An 18,112-nucleotide genomic window follows, 5' to 3' on the forward strand; every position below is an offset into this window, starting at 1 on the left:
GACGAGTCAATGTTGATGCATAATAAATGCAATTTATACGCCGAAGCGACATGTTTTTTCCTCTTCATGATGCTTTTTTAATTGATGCAGCTTATAGGATGAGATTAAGATGGCGGCGCGTGCACACGCTGCGGCTACACTCTCTCCCGAGAATGCAGCTTTTTCATGTGTTTTTTCCTGTAAATCGCAGTATTTTTGTACGTCTCCGTCGTGCGCTCACGTCTTGAAGCGCATATACAGCCGTGAATCGCTGCTTGATGTCGGCAAAAGCTCACTTTTCGAGCTTAGCTCTGAACTTCGAGAGGGGCTGCGTGCTAGCGGCTTGCTCAGAACTTCGGCTCCACCACCGACCCCCTCCGCTGCGCTGCGCCCACAATGGAAGCGCCACAAGCGGAACGAGAGGCTGCAGAAGAGGGGTAAGCGCGGAGGTATAAGAGCGAGGCTAGCTGCTAGCCCACACAAGCCAGCCATCCCCTCCATGATACTGGCCAACGTACGCTCTCTGGACAACAAACTGGATGATATCCGCTTACTTCAGTCAACTCAGAAGACCGTGAGGGACTGTTGTGTTTATGTTTTCACGGAAACTTGGCTTAAAGACAATATCCCGGACCACGCAGTTCAGCTCGAGCGGCGGACATGCTACCGAGCGGACCGAGTCCTCACTGAAGGTAAAACACGCGGCGGCGGACTTTGTGTTTACATTAGTGATGCTTGGTGTCGCAACGCTGTTGTGGTCTGCAAGTACTGCTCACCGGTGGTGGAACTGATGATTATAAAGTGCAGACCGTTTTATCTACCGAGGGAGTTCTCAGCTGTGCTGATAGCTGCTGTTTATCTGCCTCCGAGCTCCGCTAACATCAGGAGCGAAGCGCTGAACGAACTATATCAGAACATCAGTGAGCAGCAGACAGCCCACCCGGATGCTTTTCTCATCCTGGCTGGTGATTTCAACCATGCAGAACCAAAGAGTGTGTTTTCTGGACTTTATAAACATATAGACTTTGCAACACGAGGCAATAACACGCTGGATCAGGTCTTCACCACACGGAGAGGAGCTTACAAAGCCCGGGCCCTCCCCCACCTTGGTGCTTCTGACCATCTGACTGTGATGTTAATGCCAGCATTCAGACCACTGGTTAAAGTCAACAAACCAGTTCTGAAGCAGATACGAGTGTGGCCTGAGGGCTCATCTGAGGCACTCCAGGACTGTTTTAGCACCACGGACTGGAATGTGTTTAAAATGGCTGCTACTCACAACAACTCCACTGACATTCAGGAGTACACAGAAACTGTCTCTGCTTATATCACAAAGTGCATTGATGATGTAACTGTCCTGAAGACCATCACCATCCGTGCTAATCAGAAGCCATGGCTGACAGGAGAGGTCCACAAGCTGCTGAAGGCTAGGAATGCTGCCTTCGCCGCTGGAGACCAGGCAGGCCTGAAGACAGCTAGGGCCAACCTGTCCAGAGGCATTAAAAAAGCTAAGAGGCAGCACTCCAAGAAAATAGCCCAACACTTCAAGGACAGCAGAGACTCTCGGAGCCTGTGGCAGGGAATTCAGTCCATTACAGACTACAAACCCTCTCCACAGACCTGTGACAGCACCCCCTCCCTGCTGAATGACCTGAACAGGTTCTTCGCTCGGTTTGAGGCACAGAATGGCACACCTGCACAAAAAGCCACCCCCCCTCCTGGAGACCAGGTGATCACACTGTCCCCGGACAAGGTGAGGAGAGCATTCAGCAAGACCAACGCTCGGAAAGCTCCTGGTCCCGACAACATACCTGGTCGCGTGCTGAAGGACTGCGCTGGCGAATTAGCAGAGGTGTACTCTGACATCTTCAACACCTCACTGAGCCAGGCTGTGGTCCCCACGTGCTTCAAAACCACCACCATAATCCCTGTCCCCAAGAAAACGTCTCCCTCCTGCTTCAACGACTACCGCCCGGTTGCACTCACTTCCATCCTCATGAAGTGCTTCGAGCGACTAGTCATGCAACACATTAGATCCTCCCTCCCCCCCTCCCTGGACCCCTACCAGTTTGCATATCGGTCAAACCGCTCGACTGATGATGCCGTCGCCACTGCTCTTCATTCAGCCCTCACACATTTGGACAAGAAAGACACCTATGTCAGAATGCTCTTCATCGACTTCAGTTCTGCATTCAACACAATCATTCCACAACAACTCATCTGGAAACTGGACAGTCTGGGTCTGAACACATCACTGTGCAACTGGCTGCTTGACTTCCTTACCGGAAGACCACAGGCAGTACGGGTTGGCAGCAACACATCCAGCATCATCACTCTGAACACGGGGGCCCCACAAGGATGTGTGCTGAGCCCCCTTCTGTTCACTCTACTAACCTACGACTGCTCTCCATCACACCCCTCCAACCTCTTCATCAAGTTTGCGGACGACACGACTGTGGTAGGCCTCATCAGCAACAACGACGAGTCACTCTACAGGAGCGAGGTGAGCCGGCTGGTCTCAGGGTGCAAACGCAACAATCTCTTGCTGAACACAGAGAAGACCAAGGAGATTGTTGTGGACTTCAGGAGAACTCAGACTAAACATGCTCCACTATCCATCAACAGTGTTGTTGTGGAAAGGGTGAGCAGCACCAAGTTCTTGGGTGTGCACATCTCTGAGGACCTCTCCTGGACCATCAACACAGCAGCAGTGGCCAAAAAGGCTCACCAACGGCTCTACTTCCTCCGCAAGCTGAGAAGAGCGAGAGCCCCCACCCCCATCATGACAACCTTCTACAGGGGGGCCATCGAGAGCATCCTGATGAGCTGCTCCACTGTGTGGTACGGGGCCTGCACAGCATCCTGCCGCAAATCCCTCCAGCGGATCGTGAGGACAGCTGAGAAGATCATTGGCACCTCTCTCCCCTGCCTTCAGGACCTCCACAGCTCTCGCCTCAGAAGTAAAGCCCTCTGCTGGGTGGGAGATCTTGACCACCCGCTACACTGCTTCTTCAACCTGCTGCCATTAGGGCGGAGACTGCGTAGCCTCAGTTCTAGGACCAGCAGACTGTGGAACAGCTCCGTCCATCAGGCCGTGAGGATGCTGAACTCTCTGCCTGCACCCCCTCAGCCCCCTCTCCCACTTCTGCCACCCTGCACACACTAACTCAGCTTCCTGACACCCCCCCCCCCCCCCCCCCCCCCCCCTTCAAAACTGCTCTGGGACATTTATTTAGTTTTATGAATAGTTCATGAATCGGTCACTTTAACAACCTACAAGCTCACTCTACTGTTTATTGCATTATATTTTGCACTACTGTTATGATCAACTCGTCCTGTTTATTCTTTATTCTGGTAATTCTGGTATTGTCATTTCCACTTAATCACCTCATCAGTACATAACTGTGACTATATAGAACCGGTATGCACACCTTCACTTTACTAAGTTTCTCAGGTTTATACTTTATATTGCACTATTGTTTACTCTGGCCTTGCACATCCATTATCTACCTCTCATCATGTTATTGTCTTCAGTCAGCGTCCCTTTGTCTCCTGTTAGTCACTATTGAGCACGTTGCATCAGAGGTCCTGCTGCTGTTCACTTTTATATTTTTTTATACTTTTTTATATAACTAGTTGTGTTAGTTTATTTTTGCTAATGTTGTTGTTTGCTGCAATTTGAGTAGGAGTGTAACGCAATTTCAATTTCTATGTATGTCCTGTACATATGCAGAATTGACAATAAAAATCAATCAATCAATCAATCAATCAATCAATACTCCAGAGAGACTTATACGCCGGAAAATACGGTAATATTATTATGAAAAGAAGGATGTTAAGATACGGGTCACAAAAACACTATTCTTGAGATTATATTTATGTTAAGGTCAAAGAAATTAAATAAACTGCAGAATCTTGGATTTTGCATCTAGGGACCAGGTTCCACTACAACAAGCCCAGGTGGGCAACATTTAGGACCATTTTGTTTGGTTATAGCAATGAAACTACCACACATCAATGTAAAACATGGGGACACTCTGCTACCCATCAGTGTCATACCTAATATTTAAAACATACAAAAATACACCGTCAAAGAGACCTGCACTGATTTGCGTGCACTTTTTGCTGCTTAGTGGATATTTGGCTACTTTGTAAATACAAATAAATTAAAAAAAAACTTATAATTAAAAGTCTAACATTCCATGAAGGGATGTGCGTTGTTCACTGCCTTCCAAATTTTCAGATTTTCAAACTCATCTCGTGTGAGAAATGTTGGAGTTCTACACATTTTGGTCAAACCTTGAAAAAAACATTCAGATTTAAAACACTTATCTGTACTGCTGATCTCTTGCCTTTATGCTGCTGTATTCACACCCATCTGCTCACTACAGACTCATGTTCGGGCTGCTGTTTAATATACTGTATTATTTTACATTATTAGTGTTTCATTCAACCTTTACTTGTACAAGTTAGTCTCATTGAGCCACAAGGACTCATTTAGAAAGAGAGACCTGTAACTAAAAAATCTTAGATCCTTGTATATTGTTTCTTTTTATACTTTATATATTTGCTATTTTTTGAAGTAAATGGGACATTGAATACACAACTTCATTCCACCTCGTGTACCACATGTGATGCGAATGACAAAAAAATAACCTTGAAGCAGAATTACCCTCAATATTGCAACATCTCAGGAAATCTGCTCAAAGTCTGGGTTGTTTATGACTCTCAGCTACTGCCACATCTGTTTGAACACATTATCTGTAAACCTGAACAAATTATAATCATTTATCTTTTTTTTTGTCCATGGCATACATATTGTATCAAACATAATATTGTAAATGGACATGTGATGAAACTCTCTTTCTTTCTTTTTTTTTTTTTTTTTTAATGAAACCAAATGCAGAATTTTGAATAGTTTATTAATTTATTTGGAAGCAGTCTGACTCTGCTAGTACCAAATTTGATATTTGTGAAGTGGGAAGGAAGAAAAAAAATCATGTTTAAGATCTATTTTAGTCTAAAACAACAGTTTTGAGAAGATGTGAAAGTGTGTTTTTTCACTCTGACATCTTAAAACTGTTTGCTAACATTCAGTAATTTATTTTTGTATTTATTATATGGACAAGGTGAAGATGTGGCAGTACTTTATTTGTGTGTAGCCTAGAGAGTAATTAGATGTTTCCAAGACCGTATTCATTAGGAGAAACAAAGGGGTCTCCAATCTCAGTAATATTTATGACAATACAAAATGAAATGAAAATCAAACAATGCTTGTTGTTTGTCCATTAACTGTTGCCACATGATTCCTTCAACGGCTTAAAAAACATAAACCTGCAGGTTCTAGGTGGATGATGTATGAACTGAGCCAGCTGTTAAAACGCCTTTAGCGTCATTTGTTTCAGAGAATTACATTTCCACTTCTGGTGAATCTGATGCTGCAGCTGCATTTCAAGGACCATTGTTGTTGACTGTGGTAACCTCAAAAACCAGCCCCCCGGTTGCCTCGCAAAGGAAAACTGTACTGGTGCACGTTTAAGCTGCATTTGCATTTACATTCAAGCGTCGGCTGACAGCTGCATTTTTATGCCACTGCGTTGCGTTTCCTTTGACCACTCCAAACGGCGACAGCTGAAAGCAAAGGTTCTCAAAGGAAACTTCAGATCTGAGAGTCCACGAGGAACGCTGAACTCATTAAGTCAATGCACTTCCAGAACAAAGAAAACAACAAAGCAGCATATATCTGCATAGTGTTTAACATTAAAAGTAAATCAGAAGAAATCGGAGCCTGATGCGTACAAAATGTTAGTTTTGTAGATTCAGAGACATTTCACGCCGAATGTGATGCATGCTGGGCCAGAAACAATGGCTGCCTCTCACATGATGGCAGAAATGTGCTCCAGGAGCAAAGCAGACGCATCTTTCTGACTTGCATGCTGCGGTTACTGTCCTCGGGCTGGAAATCACATTTGTGATGACACAGCTTTGCCTTTATTAGCTTCTGTTATCTTCAATGTGTGTTTCTCCCATAAGGGATGCAGTTTATTCCAACTTCTAAAAGTGTTATGGATAAATGTAAGCGTCATTTTCAGGAGGAAAGTTGTGAAAAATTGTTCCGTTCAAGAAACTGGTATTATAATGGTAGCGACTCTCGTGGAAATATGTTGAAGATGTTCTCACCCTCCTGGAAACACGGTGGTTCTTGTATTTTTTTTTCCCAAACAAGTCTGTGATTTTCAACTAGAAAAATATTGATGTCCTGTTTCACGAGTAACTATCTTACTCCATCACCCTACATATGTCATGTGTAATAAATTGATAATACATATCTACTTAACACATAACAAGCGTGTCTTAAAGGCATAAAAACCTGGATGACCCTTAATTTTCAGCTTTTAAACTCAGTTGTGGTTTTTGGACCTGAGCAGCTTAGGAATACATTTTTCAGTCTTTCACTTTCTCTGGATGTCATTAATCTGACCTCCTGTTCTAATGTTAAAAATATTGATGTTATTTTTGATCAGGATATGTCTTTTAATCCCCACATTAAAAAGGTTACCAATCAATCAACCTTTATTTATACAGGTAAATCCCATTGAGCCTCGAGGACTCATTTACAAGAGAGACCTGATTTCAACAAAGAAAGATGACAACAATGGACAACAGCAACAACAATAAGCAGTTATAAAAACTCATACTACAGTTTTTTTTTTTTTTTTTTAACAAATAGGATGGCTAAAAGGAAAAAGGTAACAAAAACAAAAAAACAGCTAGATTCCAAGACAAATGTATAAAACTAAAAACAGGAACATGTCTGCATTGGTCCCTGCCAGGAGTCCAACAGATTCTTAAAGCCACTTAGAGAGGTCAAGGTCGAGAGCTTCAAATCTTTTTGTAAGATATTCCAGGAAACAGGAGCGGAATAGGAGAAGGTCCTTTTGCCTAGTTCAGTCCATGAGGGAACACTGCAGGTAATAATGTCCTGAGAGCGCACTCCGTAGCTGCACTCACGCAGAGACATGTAGGAGGAGATGTATGAAGGCAGCAGACCAAGAAGTGATTTAAAGATGAAAATGTACCAGTGAGAGAGTCTGCGTGAAGTTAATGATGTCCAGTTAACCAATGAATACTGGGTGCAGTGGTGGGTACGATAATCACAGCCAGTTATGAATCTTAGTGCACCATGATAGACAGCATCCAACATCTGCAGGGTTCTTGTAGGAGCGTTCATGTAAATAATATCACCAAAATCAATTGAGGGAAGGAAAGTCACAGATACAAGGCGTTTTCTAGCATTCAGGGTTAGACAGGATTTGTTTCTGAAAAAGAAACCCAGTTTAACACAAAGTTTGTTTTCTCAGTTAAACCCAGTTTAACTTTCAGTTTCTTTACCAAGTTTTCCACATGGAGCTTAAAAGAAAGATGTGAGTGTAACTGCTTACTTCCATCTGCGTAATATCGCTAAAGTTACCACACCATACCATTTTATTTATAGAGCACTTAAAACAGCGACAAGGCCAACCAAAGAGCTGTACAGACAGAACAACAGGTAACCCACAAAGCAAAATACAAAATGAGGTAAATCAGAATATAGACATAAAAACGATGCAGATAATGACGACAAACCAGTGTGGAGCATACAGGTTCAAAACACAGATCCTCCGGTGTTGAAAGCTACCGAATAGTAGTGAGTTTTTAAACGGGACTTGAAAACCGAGATGGGGGGCCTGTCTGACAAGCAGAGGTAACTCGTTCCAAAGTCTTGGTCCTGCTACAGAGAAGGCCCTGTCACCTCTGCGTTTAAGACGAGTTCCTGGAACTGTGAGGAGCAACTGGTCCGCTGACCTCAGTGAACGTGGTGGGATATACGGTTGTAGCAGATCAGAGAGATGGGGGGGGGGGGGGGGGGGCACTGTTCAGTGATTTGTAGACATACAGGAGTATTTTGAACTGGATTCGAAAGTGAACCGGTAACCAGTGCAGTGAGGCCAAAACTGGTGTAATGTGCTCTCTTTTGCCTGTACTGGTTAAAAATCGGGCTGCTGCATTCTGGACCAGTTGTAGTCGTGCAATGGAGGTCTGACTGATACCAAACAGGAGTGAATTGCAGTAATCAAGCCTAGATGTAATGAATGCACGTATTACTGTCTCCAGGTTATTTTTGGACAATATGGGCTTAGAAACAGTTAGAAACATCTTGTGAAAAAATTACGCAAGAAAAACTGGTTCATGCATTTGTCACATCTAAGCTGGACTATCGCAATGGTTTATTATCTGTATGTCCAAAAACGTCTTTAAAAAGTCTTCAGTTGATCCAAAATGCAGCTGCCAGAGTTTTAACGAGTTGCTAGAAGAGATCATATCTCTCCAGTTTAACTTCTCTTCAATGGCTCCCTGTCAAATCCAGAATATAATTCAAAATCTTACTTCTAATCTACAAAGCTCTCAACAACCTAGCTCCATCTTATATGACAGATCTTATTGTTCCATATTTTCCTAACAGAGCACTTTGCTTAGACTGCAGGCTTACTTGTGATTCTTGGGAGGTTCCAAAAGCAAAATGAGAGGCAAAGCTTTGTTATCACAATCCTCTCTTGTGGAACCAACTTCCAGTTTCTGTCCATGAGGCTGACACATTGTCCAGTTTTAAGATCAGACTTAAGACTTTCCTTTTTGATAAATCTTTAAGTCAGAGAACACAGAATATGGAGAAAGATCTTTGGAATAGTATGGTTTTAAACAGTCAACACACAGGAATTAAATATACAGTATAATTTGAAACTAGGATGTAAAAAACAGATTATGAGCTACATTCACAGCTTGCCTTCATGAAACCGGTGCAGCATCAACCCAGTGCCTTATGCAGTGAAGTCATGTACCGTAATCTGTGAAACTTTTAAGCAGGTTCTGGGAAAAGTGGCGTGTTTTTGCTTCATTGACTGCAACATGTCAACATGTCGAGTTCAGTTTATATCTGCGTCTCAGACCGACCTGCTCAGTTACCAGGGAGGCGAGTCGTGCCCCAGGCCATGATGGCAGCTTCACTGCTGACGGAAGGAAGGCAAATTCATCTTTTCAGACGAGGGCACAAATTGGGTTCATTTTTCAAGGTAATGTTTGTCTGTTGGAGGATGTTTCAACTAGTTTGTCTTTTAATTTAAGTTATCTTATTTTTCTTAAACCAAAACAAAAAGACTGAAAAGGAAATGTGGGGAAATGACAGTTTTCATTTAAGAAACAAACAAAAGTTTTTGGGTTTTTTTGGAAACGTTTTCCTTCATCACCACAAATATACGTTCTATCCTCGGGTTACTTTTATTTTTAATTATTTTGTGCAACAAACCGTCTAAGTGAAGTTACAAAATCTTAATGTGTTGTCAACAAATTTGGTGCCTCTCTGTTTTTGGAGATAAAATTGTATTATTGTTGGACAAAACCAGGCCCAGTTTTGGATCATTTTTGTTGCTTTATGCTAAAGTCAACTATAAAAATCCATTTAAAATGCAGTGTGAATGCTTATTGCAGAAGAACTTGCTGAGAAACAGCTGAAATGAGGAAGAAAAAAAATCAGAAATGGAAGACTAAGCCTTCTTTAGCAGAAAAAAGCAGAACACATTTCCTGAATTATGTTTAAATAAGCAGAAATTAGATAGATAAATAAATAAATAAATAAATAGCCGAAAAGTAGCTAAAAAGGCTGAAATAAGCTTAAATTACCAGAAGGAAGTGTGGAATACATTTTTTGCTGAATTAGGCTGAAAAATGTTTACATTACTGCAAAAAAAGATGAAATTATCTGAAAAAGCTAAAATTAGCATAACAGCTAAATAGCTGAAATAGCAGTAAAAGCTCAAACTTGCAGACATTAGCTGAAAGGAGCATAACAAGATGAAATTAGCAGAAACAAGTTAGAAGCACAAACATGTTGTAGTTAGAAAGGAGCACAAAACAGCAACAACAAAAAAACTGCTGAAATTAGCTGAAAATGTTTACATTTGCACAAGGAAGCTGAAAGAAGCTGAAGCAGAACAAAATGTGAAAGAAGCAGTAACAGGTTGTAAACGGATCTAAAGAGATGAAGGATGTTAAATGAGCTCAGTTCATATTCTGAGGAAAAAAAAAGTGGCAGAAAAAGCTAAATGTTAAATAAATAAATAAAGTTTCAAAAAGCTAAAGTTGCACCAATACCAACAGTCACAACAGGATTGTCCTGAAAGAGCTGATCGTTTTGATACTAGTTGAAATATCTTGAAAACTGTGGGACAAGAATCGCACTGAAAAACGTACGGATGAAAAATGGATCACAGTATGTTGACTGCAGACAGAACGTCTTCTTTAATGATTTTTTATTTTATTTTACAAAAATAAAATATCAAATCACAACTATTAAATTAAGAAAGCAGTCTAAAAAAAATAAAACTGTAACCTGTGTAGGATTTGTAAAGCAGTTCAGCGCGCGGAAACAGTCGACACTTCAACAGCGGCTGTAATTTGTTTAGCCTGCCTGATGTTGACCGAACTCATCCCAGAAGCTGCAAGGTGGTCACACGTACACCGTTCTTTTGCCAAGCTTTCCCATCCAAGGCAATTTCACAGCTCGGCTGTAGCGACTTTTTCCCCATTTCGTCCCCTTCAAACTCAATTTCAAAGCGTTCTGGGAGACAGCAGTGGCTTCTCTGTTGGTCGATCACATTTTCTCATTAATTTAAAGCCATCGTAGATGCTTTCCAATTACGACATGAATAATAAATAGGTCTTTTAGTCTCCTTGTGGTGGGAAAAGCCCTATTTAATTAACTGTCTATCCAAGTGTATTATGGTAACTGTTTATCTATAGTAAGAAAAAGAAGACCACAACAAGACGTATAGCAATGCAATGCCAAGACTTAATAAACTTCCAGTCAGTTTGTGTTAGCAGTGAGCTGGTAAATGCTGTCAATGTTAAACCATAGAATATTGTTTAGGGTGTGACGTGCCTCTAATGACGTTTCTCATGTGATCTAATCACAGCCGCTCTCCTGTCAAATTAAGTAACTCCTTTCATATTTTAGAAAACTTTCTGAATCAAAAGCTTCAATATGATCCAAGATTCAATTTGCAAGTAATTAAACATTACAACCATTTCACTCAGTTGTTTTTTTTTTTTTTTTTAAAAAAGGAGAAAATCAGATGAGGTCAATAAAACTGTGGATGAATTGACGTCTTGTTGCATCTGTCAGAGCTGCAATGTTCAGGATAACTGTTCTTCAGTTTATGAGTTTCTAACTGCTGAGATCACAGATGTTTGGCTTATCGAGTAATCTCCATGCAGTGGGGTTCTCCTGATTATCATGGCATTAATGCTACATATGAAGCCACCATTAATAATTCAGTACCTTGTCTACCTCAATTAGGGACCTCCCTCTGGTCTGGTCTCGTGTCCTGTTTGTGCAAGGCTCCTGTGCAGGATGATTGTGGAGGTGCCATGTCTCCACCTAAAGGTAACCCGAGGAACTGAGCAGGAGCCCCTGTGTGTGTCCCACATGATAAAATGAACTGATATCATAAACACTCCCCGAAGTATTTGAATCAGAGCCAATTATACATCTCTGTTTTGTTCGATGACACCTTCAGGTACAAGCAGATATGATTAGGCTGACAATTTAAGGATATTTAAGGGAAATGATGTTTATAGTTGCACATCTATACAGGTTTTCATTCAAAGAATTAACGTTTTGAGAACAGTCATTGATTAGGCTGAATGTAATACACTACATGTACAACTTTATTTTACGCCTTGAACAGTAAAATGAAATAATCCCAGGAGTATTGCATATTAAATATTGAAAGGGTGGTGGAAAAAATTACATGAACTCTGAAAGCTTTTCCTTCACTTTTTCTTCAATGTTTGCATAGTATTTCATTTTGGTAAGGAGTGCTCTGGCAGCATGGAGCTCTCCTGCAGAAAAAGAAAAGAAAAAGAGTGCAACAGAAAGTTCAATCGATGAATCTCTAAAGAAAAGGTTCAGCATAGATTACAAAACAAACAAACGGAGCGAGTGGGTGGAACACACAATGTTTCAGTGACGTCCGATTATAGTACCTTTATGAAGGGCAGCATCTATCTGCACTGTCAAGTCTGCAAGTTTCCCTGCAGAGGAGAAGACAAGAGCCAGTGCAGCGTGAGTTAATAAGAGGAGGCGCATACAGCGTTGTATGCTTTGAATTCCAAGAAACCAAACGACACGCTAGCATCTTTGCTTCACTTGAAACAAAACATCGTGTTAAGGATCTCAAAGACAAGCAGCTTGTTAACGTCTTCAAATACGCAGCGTTGCAAACATGAGCGAAGTAAAATGTTTAGGTGTACAAAATGAAAACGGTACACACGTCACAGCCAGAGATAAAAATGACAGGTATCTGACTTTTTAAACCATTTTATGACCTTTGTGTTTTTTAGAACCGCGCCTTATTTTTGAATAGTGTTTATTATGATGAATGTTCCTGCGTTATGTTTTTCACTTTGTGTAATTATCTATCCGGTTTTCAGTGGCCAATAAAGATGGATGAAGCCAATGAGCTTTAAATTTTAAGGTAAGTGAAGAGGAACAACTTCATTTAAGTGACACCAGTTTCAAACGCACCCATCCATCCATCATCTTTACCCGCTTCTTCCTTTTTGGGTCGCGGGATCACTGGTATCCATATCCAGCCATCACTGTGCGAGAGGTGTGGTACGCACTGGACAGGTGGCAAGTCAATCACAGGGCAACTTTATTCAAATATAAAGCCTGTAGTTTGTTTATGCAAAACATTTAGAAGCCTGAGTCGCTCTTTCTGGTCAGGAAGATGGTGGTGATTAATCTGAAAATAACTATCATCAAATAGACAGGAGGCCTCAAAGACATGGACGTTTGTCCATTCAGGTTCTCCATTTTACTTTGTAGCCCCAACCATCATCCAAATATGGTCACCGTGGGAACATCCACATGGTGGGTTGAAAATTAATGTAAACAATATTAATATTGTATAATTTATTTGTTGTAAGGGAATGTGTATTTTTGTGCTCACCGTGCTCCAGAACTTTACTTGATTAATGTAGAATTATATCTGTGCCTGCTCTTGTTAATTAATTAATGATATTAAAATGTTCCATGATCCTTTCCCCTATGTTATACCGGTAATCACTGTTGCTGTGCAGTAAGAAGATAGTGGAGAGGTCATCTTTTAATATTTTGAAGACTTTTGAATGTTATGGTAGACACAGTGATTATTCCCCATAAGGATCCTTGAGAAATCTCCACCTCCAGTGGCTCTCTGTGTGTGCAGCTGCTGGGTTCAGTTCTGAAAATACAGGACAAGGCGCGGGGGGGGGGACTCTTCACCAGTCCAAGCTTTATGGGAACGTGGCAAAGAGAGACACCAATGAAGAAAACTCATAATAAATCTTGACAAAAGTTTGCCAAATGGTATGTGGAAGACTTCATGGTCAGGTGCTTCTTGGCAGCTGGTCTTTATTTCCAACGTAACAAATCAAACAGAGACACATAAACTGTAGAAACTGAAGAAAGGAAGAGCTGTGCCAAATAACCCAGTACATGCTTTGTTCATTGAGTAAGTGAATGTGTTCAAACCAGTACTGCAAATGAACAAACACTAATTTTGTTGCATTTCAATAAATTTAAGATGTCTTCAGTAAAGAAAAGGGGAAAAAATAAAAATGGAAATAGTCACAAAACTTATAATGGATGAAAATTAGCTACTGTGCTAACTCCGGCATATTTACATTGATGCTTACTGCTAACATGTTGATTAATATGCATTGTCCTAATTTAAATAAAGAAATAAAAAATAAAAAAATAAAAAATAAAGACACGTTTTCTTTCTCTCCTCTTGCACCTGATGACAAATCACCCAACTACAATTTAAATTAGACAATAACGCTTTGGTTTACCTTTAGTGTCTTGGCCAATCTTTCTGGCTTCTTCTGGAGTCTGAGCTTCAGCGACGGCTTCATTGATCTCCATCAGCTCCAACAGAAAGTCTGGATCCGCTTCAGAGTCCGTGCCCTCATCCAGATGCAAGCCCTTCAGCTCCAGCTGAAACATACGACAGAACCTTCTGCTCTTTTCAACAAACTCCTGATTGTCAAACACTGTAGAATGATCAATTACATGGTCATAACTTAAAGTTATAAAATTATTCTTTGGAAAATGAATAAGGGATTTTAAGCTCACCATGTAGAGACCACGACTCAAAGGCTTGAGAAGAGTTTGGTACGCTTTGTTCACGAGCGCAGACTGGCTTTCTGAATACTCCAGTTCTTTCTGTAATGGACAGTTCAACTAAACGTCAGCCCACGATCATTTATTGAAAAAATGTGATTGTGAAGCTTTTTATGATTCATAACGAACACGCTATTTGTTTGAAACAACCAACATTCACAGCGTCCACATATAAACATTAAACGTTGACAAGTGGGAATAAATTCTGAGCTGTTGTACACGTTGCCATGTCCGTCTCCACCCGTCAAACCCCAAAATCCTTTTTTGGATCCTCACAATTAGGAACACGACAGACAGAAATGTTTCCAAAGTGTAACAGTTTGGAATCCTTTAAAGGACTCAAGTATGACTTTGACATGGCGCGTGTAAAAAGGAGGCGGAGAGGAAAATATCTTGGAAATGGTTGGCAGATCTGAGCTCATTCTGCAGCTATCAGCTCTGTCAGTTCTAGTGAAAATCAATAGTCTCACGCTCTGGCCCACAGGCTTGCCGTGTGAAGCTATTTCTGTAATAACAACCAGTATAGTAGGTGGCTGCCTTGTAACCTTGTACAAGTAATGAGTTTTCTATATATGATTAGGATCCCTGAGGCAGGAGGATGCCTAATTAATAAAAAATGACAAAAGGTGGTGATAAATAAAACATAATCTGGATACAGCTGCACTGGACAGGCTGCATTTGAGAATTTAGGATCTCTCTTCACATAATGTGACGATTCTCAGTTGAACTTTTATGTCATAATATGACTACAACGTGCAACATGCTTTTTTAACTTGACATGAGCTAAGACACAAATTGATAAAGATGAAAATGACACAATTAGTCAGTTAAAACCTGAATCCTAGTATTTCTGTGGACTAAAATATGATAACAGGACTCCCCCTGGAGTAGCAGTCTCTCCTTGCAGGATAACAGTATAATGATCGATAAAGAAAATCAAATGCAAATCCATCAACGGCGAAAATTGCTGCCGTCTTCGATGCCTTTCATTGTCAGGTACTCATTGCTTATGAGCTTGTAAAAAAAAAAAAAAAGGCAACATTTTGGTGAGCAATCTCTAAACGCCACCTCTAAATCCTAAAATAATAAATTGGGGTATATATTCTGCCGCCTAAGTTGGAGCAAGAAATAAACACTTATGGGGCTGTGTTTACTCAAGCAGAACAATCAATAATCCTATTATAGAAGAAGAAATGTCAGTGACCACAAGTGAGCCAGGAGATTAAAGGAAATATCCCTTATCTGTTATAAAGCTATAATAGATTATGGTATTAATATGAGCTCAGACTTGCTAGACTTACCCTAAATATGAAGGAATAAAAAAAAAACAGGAATAATTTCAGTTTACTTCTAACTCAAAGTCAAACCAACAAAGTAAAGGAAAAGTTATATTTGTTTGAAGTTGCATCACTGAGATACTTGCATTTGACATACAATAAAGACATAAAGGGAGTATATATATATCTATATATATATAGATATATATATATAGATATGTGTCATTATTGCCTGATATTTATACTACTTTAAAGAACAACAGTGTATGGTTTTAAGTTGCTCTTAATTCAAGTACATTTGTATAAATACACTCTGTATCAAGTTAAGTATTAATCTCTGTTGGGACTTTCCGATATTTACATACAACTGTTGCAGTAAGAGGAAATTGCAATTAGAAACTGAAATATCCAAAGCCTCTCGTTGGCAGCACAGTTAGTTATTTAAAACCTGTATCTAACATTTTCTATTGTACATTAATGTGCTGAAAGTAGGAACTGAATAATTTAGTTTAACGTACCAATGACAGATAAAATAACATTTATAGAGAAAATAAGATTTTACTCAAATTCAACCCTCAGATCTCACACTCGGTAGTTTGTAACTTTATTGTTTGGGTGGGATAAGAAAATTCCAAAGTTTTCATACACTAATAATAATCAGAGGTGGAAAGGAACGAATCTCCCTTTTGTTGAGGCTGAACACTTTCACATGGCATTACAGAATTAAAATAATTATCTAATGTTGTGTAATTGTTCCCATTAAGAAGCTGTGGAGGCTTACTGTTGCAGCTTAAATGCAAGTCCACATTTATGACATTTTATTAAAAAACAGACCTTATTTTGCCTAACGGCTTCAAAAACAATGCATTCAAACAAACAGTGCATTCCCTACCAAACCGAAAATTTTACAAGTTGGTTAGTAGTGTTGTGTAGACAGCTTCAAATAAAGTCTCCTTCACATTACATGTATTTGAAGTTAGGCACAGGTTTGCAGACTAAACATTTTGCTTTGCATGCTCACCTAAACTGCATAATAAACAGTTTCTAAAATAATACTGTCTATACCAAGTATTTTATTTTATTTTTTTACATAAACAGACACAGGTCAGGTTTGCATTCCAGATTTAACTACTTTCATTAAAATATCTGAGCTTTTTTTTTTGTTTCTAATTAAAATAATTCAATTAAACCAGCTATTTATACCACATATCTATTCTGGGAGTTTGTTGAATTTGTTCTAATTTAAGCAAATTATGACAAAAAGCAGAGAACACACAGGTGAATGATGTTCTTTTTAATCTTTAGTAGACTTCATGACTATATTTTTACTAGGTAGCATTTTCCTACTTATGACTAATGCAAATTCACATTATTTCAACACAATAGCCAACAAAATGGATTTTTTTAGGGGATGCCCCTGCCAGATATGTTTTCTATAGTAAGAAAATCACAAATTCACTAGTTAGAACCAATATTATATCCGAGTCAGCACAAAGGGTGGCATACCTATTAGGAGACTATTTTTTGCCATACAAAAAAATATCTATTTTAGTTTTCCCTAGTTTATTCCCCAAGCAAAATCACTGTGATTTGTGCTTAGAAAACAAAAATGCAGACTCAAGGAAACTTACAGGACCAATGTTCTGTGCCACAGTGCAACTAATAGACAGAAAAGCATCCTCTGACTCAGGAACCATTTCACTCAGCTGATCTCTGTTTCTCGTACATCATCCTCTGCCTACCACTGATTTCTGGCTGAAGTTGTCAGGATGAAGTGACCGCTGAAGCTGCAAGTATCTTGTCTGCAGCTTTTGTGTGTCCAGAGTGAATGTGTCGTCACTGCAAAGACAAAACAAAGACAGGAAGGAAAGATTCAGCTCCAAGACTGACTTAGGTTGATTTTCACATTTTTAATGGACATTAGGAGTTATAAGGTACTAACCAATCCATGATCTTGAAGTATGACGTCCTTTCCTGGGGAGGTTGGATAGTTTGGCATGAGCTGCAGAAGAATGTGGGCGATTTGACAAGAAGTTGTTTACATTTCCAGCAGTTCAGTTTAACTTCACTTGTGCTGCAGTTCCTCAGTGAAATGATTTTGTTATTGTAGTAAAACACTCCTCGTTCATTTCCCAATTTTCTGAAGAAGGCATTACTGTTCCAAGTGTCCTTCCTGTGGCAGCAAGTTGCCACACAGTGTGAGTTTCTTGTTACAGCACTTGGAGCAGGTAGTCGGTTCTTCATCAGCCAGCGTGGGTTTAGCACAGCCCGATGTAAACATGGAATTTGCAGTGAGGAAAATGAAAACATACCTAAGAAATAGAGCATATACACAGCTGCGATGGCAGTAACTGGATAAAATAGTCGTAATCAAAACAAGGACATTTCTCTCCTCGAACAGCAGAGGAAGAGAGTTTCTTCTTCTACGTTTAGTCAAACGGCACAGCGCCACCACTGGCTGGATGACGTAATAACAATAATGTCTCGGAGGTGCAGAGAAGAAAACCAGATAGCACTTTTTAAATCAGCGTTAAACTCAGATTATATTGTATGCAGCACACAATTTGAAGTAAGTTGAAGAAAGCTGATTTTT

At 40.0% G+C, this 18,112-nt stretch overlaps 1 protein-coding gene across 1 annotated transcript; it reads right to left on the minus strand.

The window, feature by feature from the left end:
* Positions 1-11,757: 11,757 nt before the first annotated feature.
* hscb (HscB mitochondrial iron-sulfur cluster cochaperone) lies at positions 11,758-17,937 on the minus strand. Its single transcript, XM_037680882.1, has 6 exons — positions 17,462-17,937; positions 17,262-17,358; positions 14,195-14,284; positions 13,912-14,056; positions 12,061-12,108; positions 11,758-11,916 (listed from the first exon to the last, which is right to left on the minus strand). The coding sequence occupies exons 1-6, from the start codon at positions 17,845-17,847 to the stop codon at positions 11,822-11,824; spliced, it is 861 nt and encodes a 286-aa protein (XP_037536810.1). The 5' UTR covers positions 17,848-17,937; the 3' UTR covers positions 11,758-11,821.
* Between the last annotated feature and the right edge of the window lie 175 nt (positions 17,938-18,112).

Source organism: Nematolebias whitei, chromosome 8, assembly GCF_014905685.2.
Source record: "Nematolebias whitei isolate Nwh7 chromosome 8, NemWhi1, whole genome shotgun sequence".
Classification (NCBI taxonomy): domain Eukaryota; kingdom Metazoa; phylum Chordata; class Actinopteri; order Cyprinodontiformes; family Rivulidae; genus Nematolebias; species Nematolebias whitei.

Coding starts and splice junctions, on each gene's coding strand:
- hscb (XM_037680882.1), bottom strand. CDS start 17,847: ATGCTCTATTTCTTAGGTATGTTTTCATTTTCCTCACTGCAAATTCCA. Junction 17,359..17,461: donor TACTTCAAGATCATGGATTG/GTTAGTACCTTA, acceptor TTGTCTTTGCAG/TGACGACACATTCACTCTGG. Junction 11,917..12,060: donor AGATGCTGCCCTTCATAAAG/GTACTATAATCG, acceptor CTTTTTCTGCAG/GAGAGCTCCATGCTGCCAGA.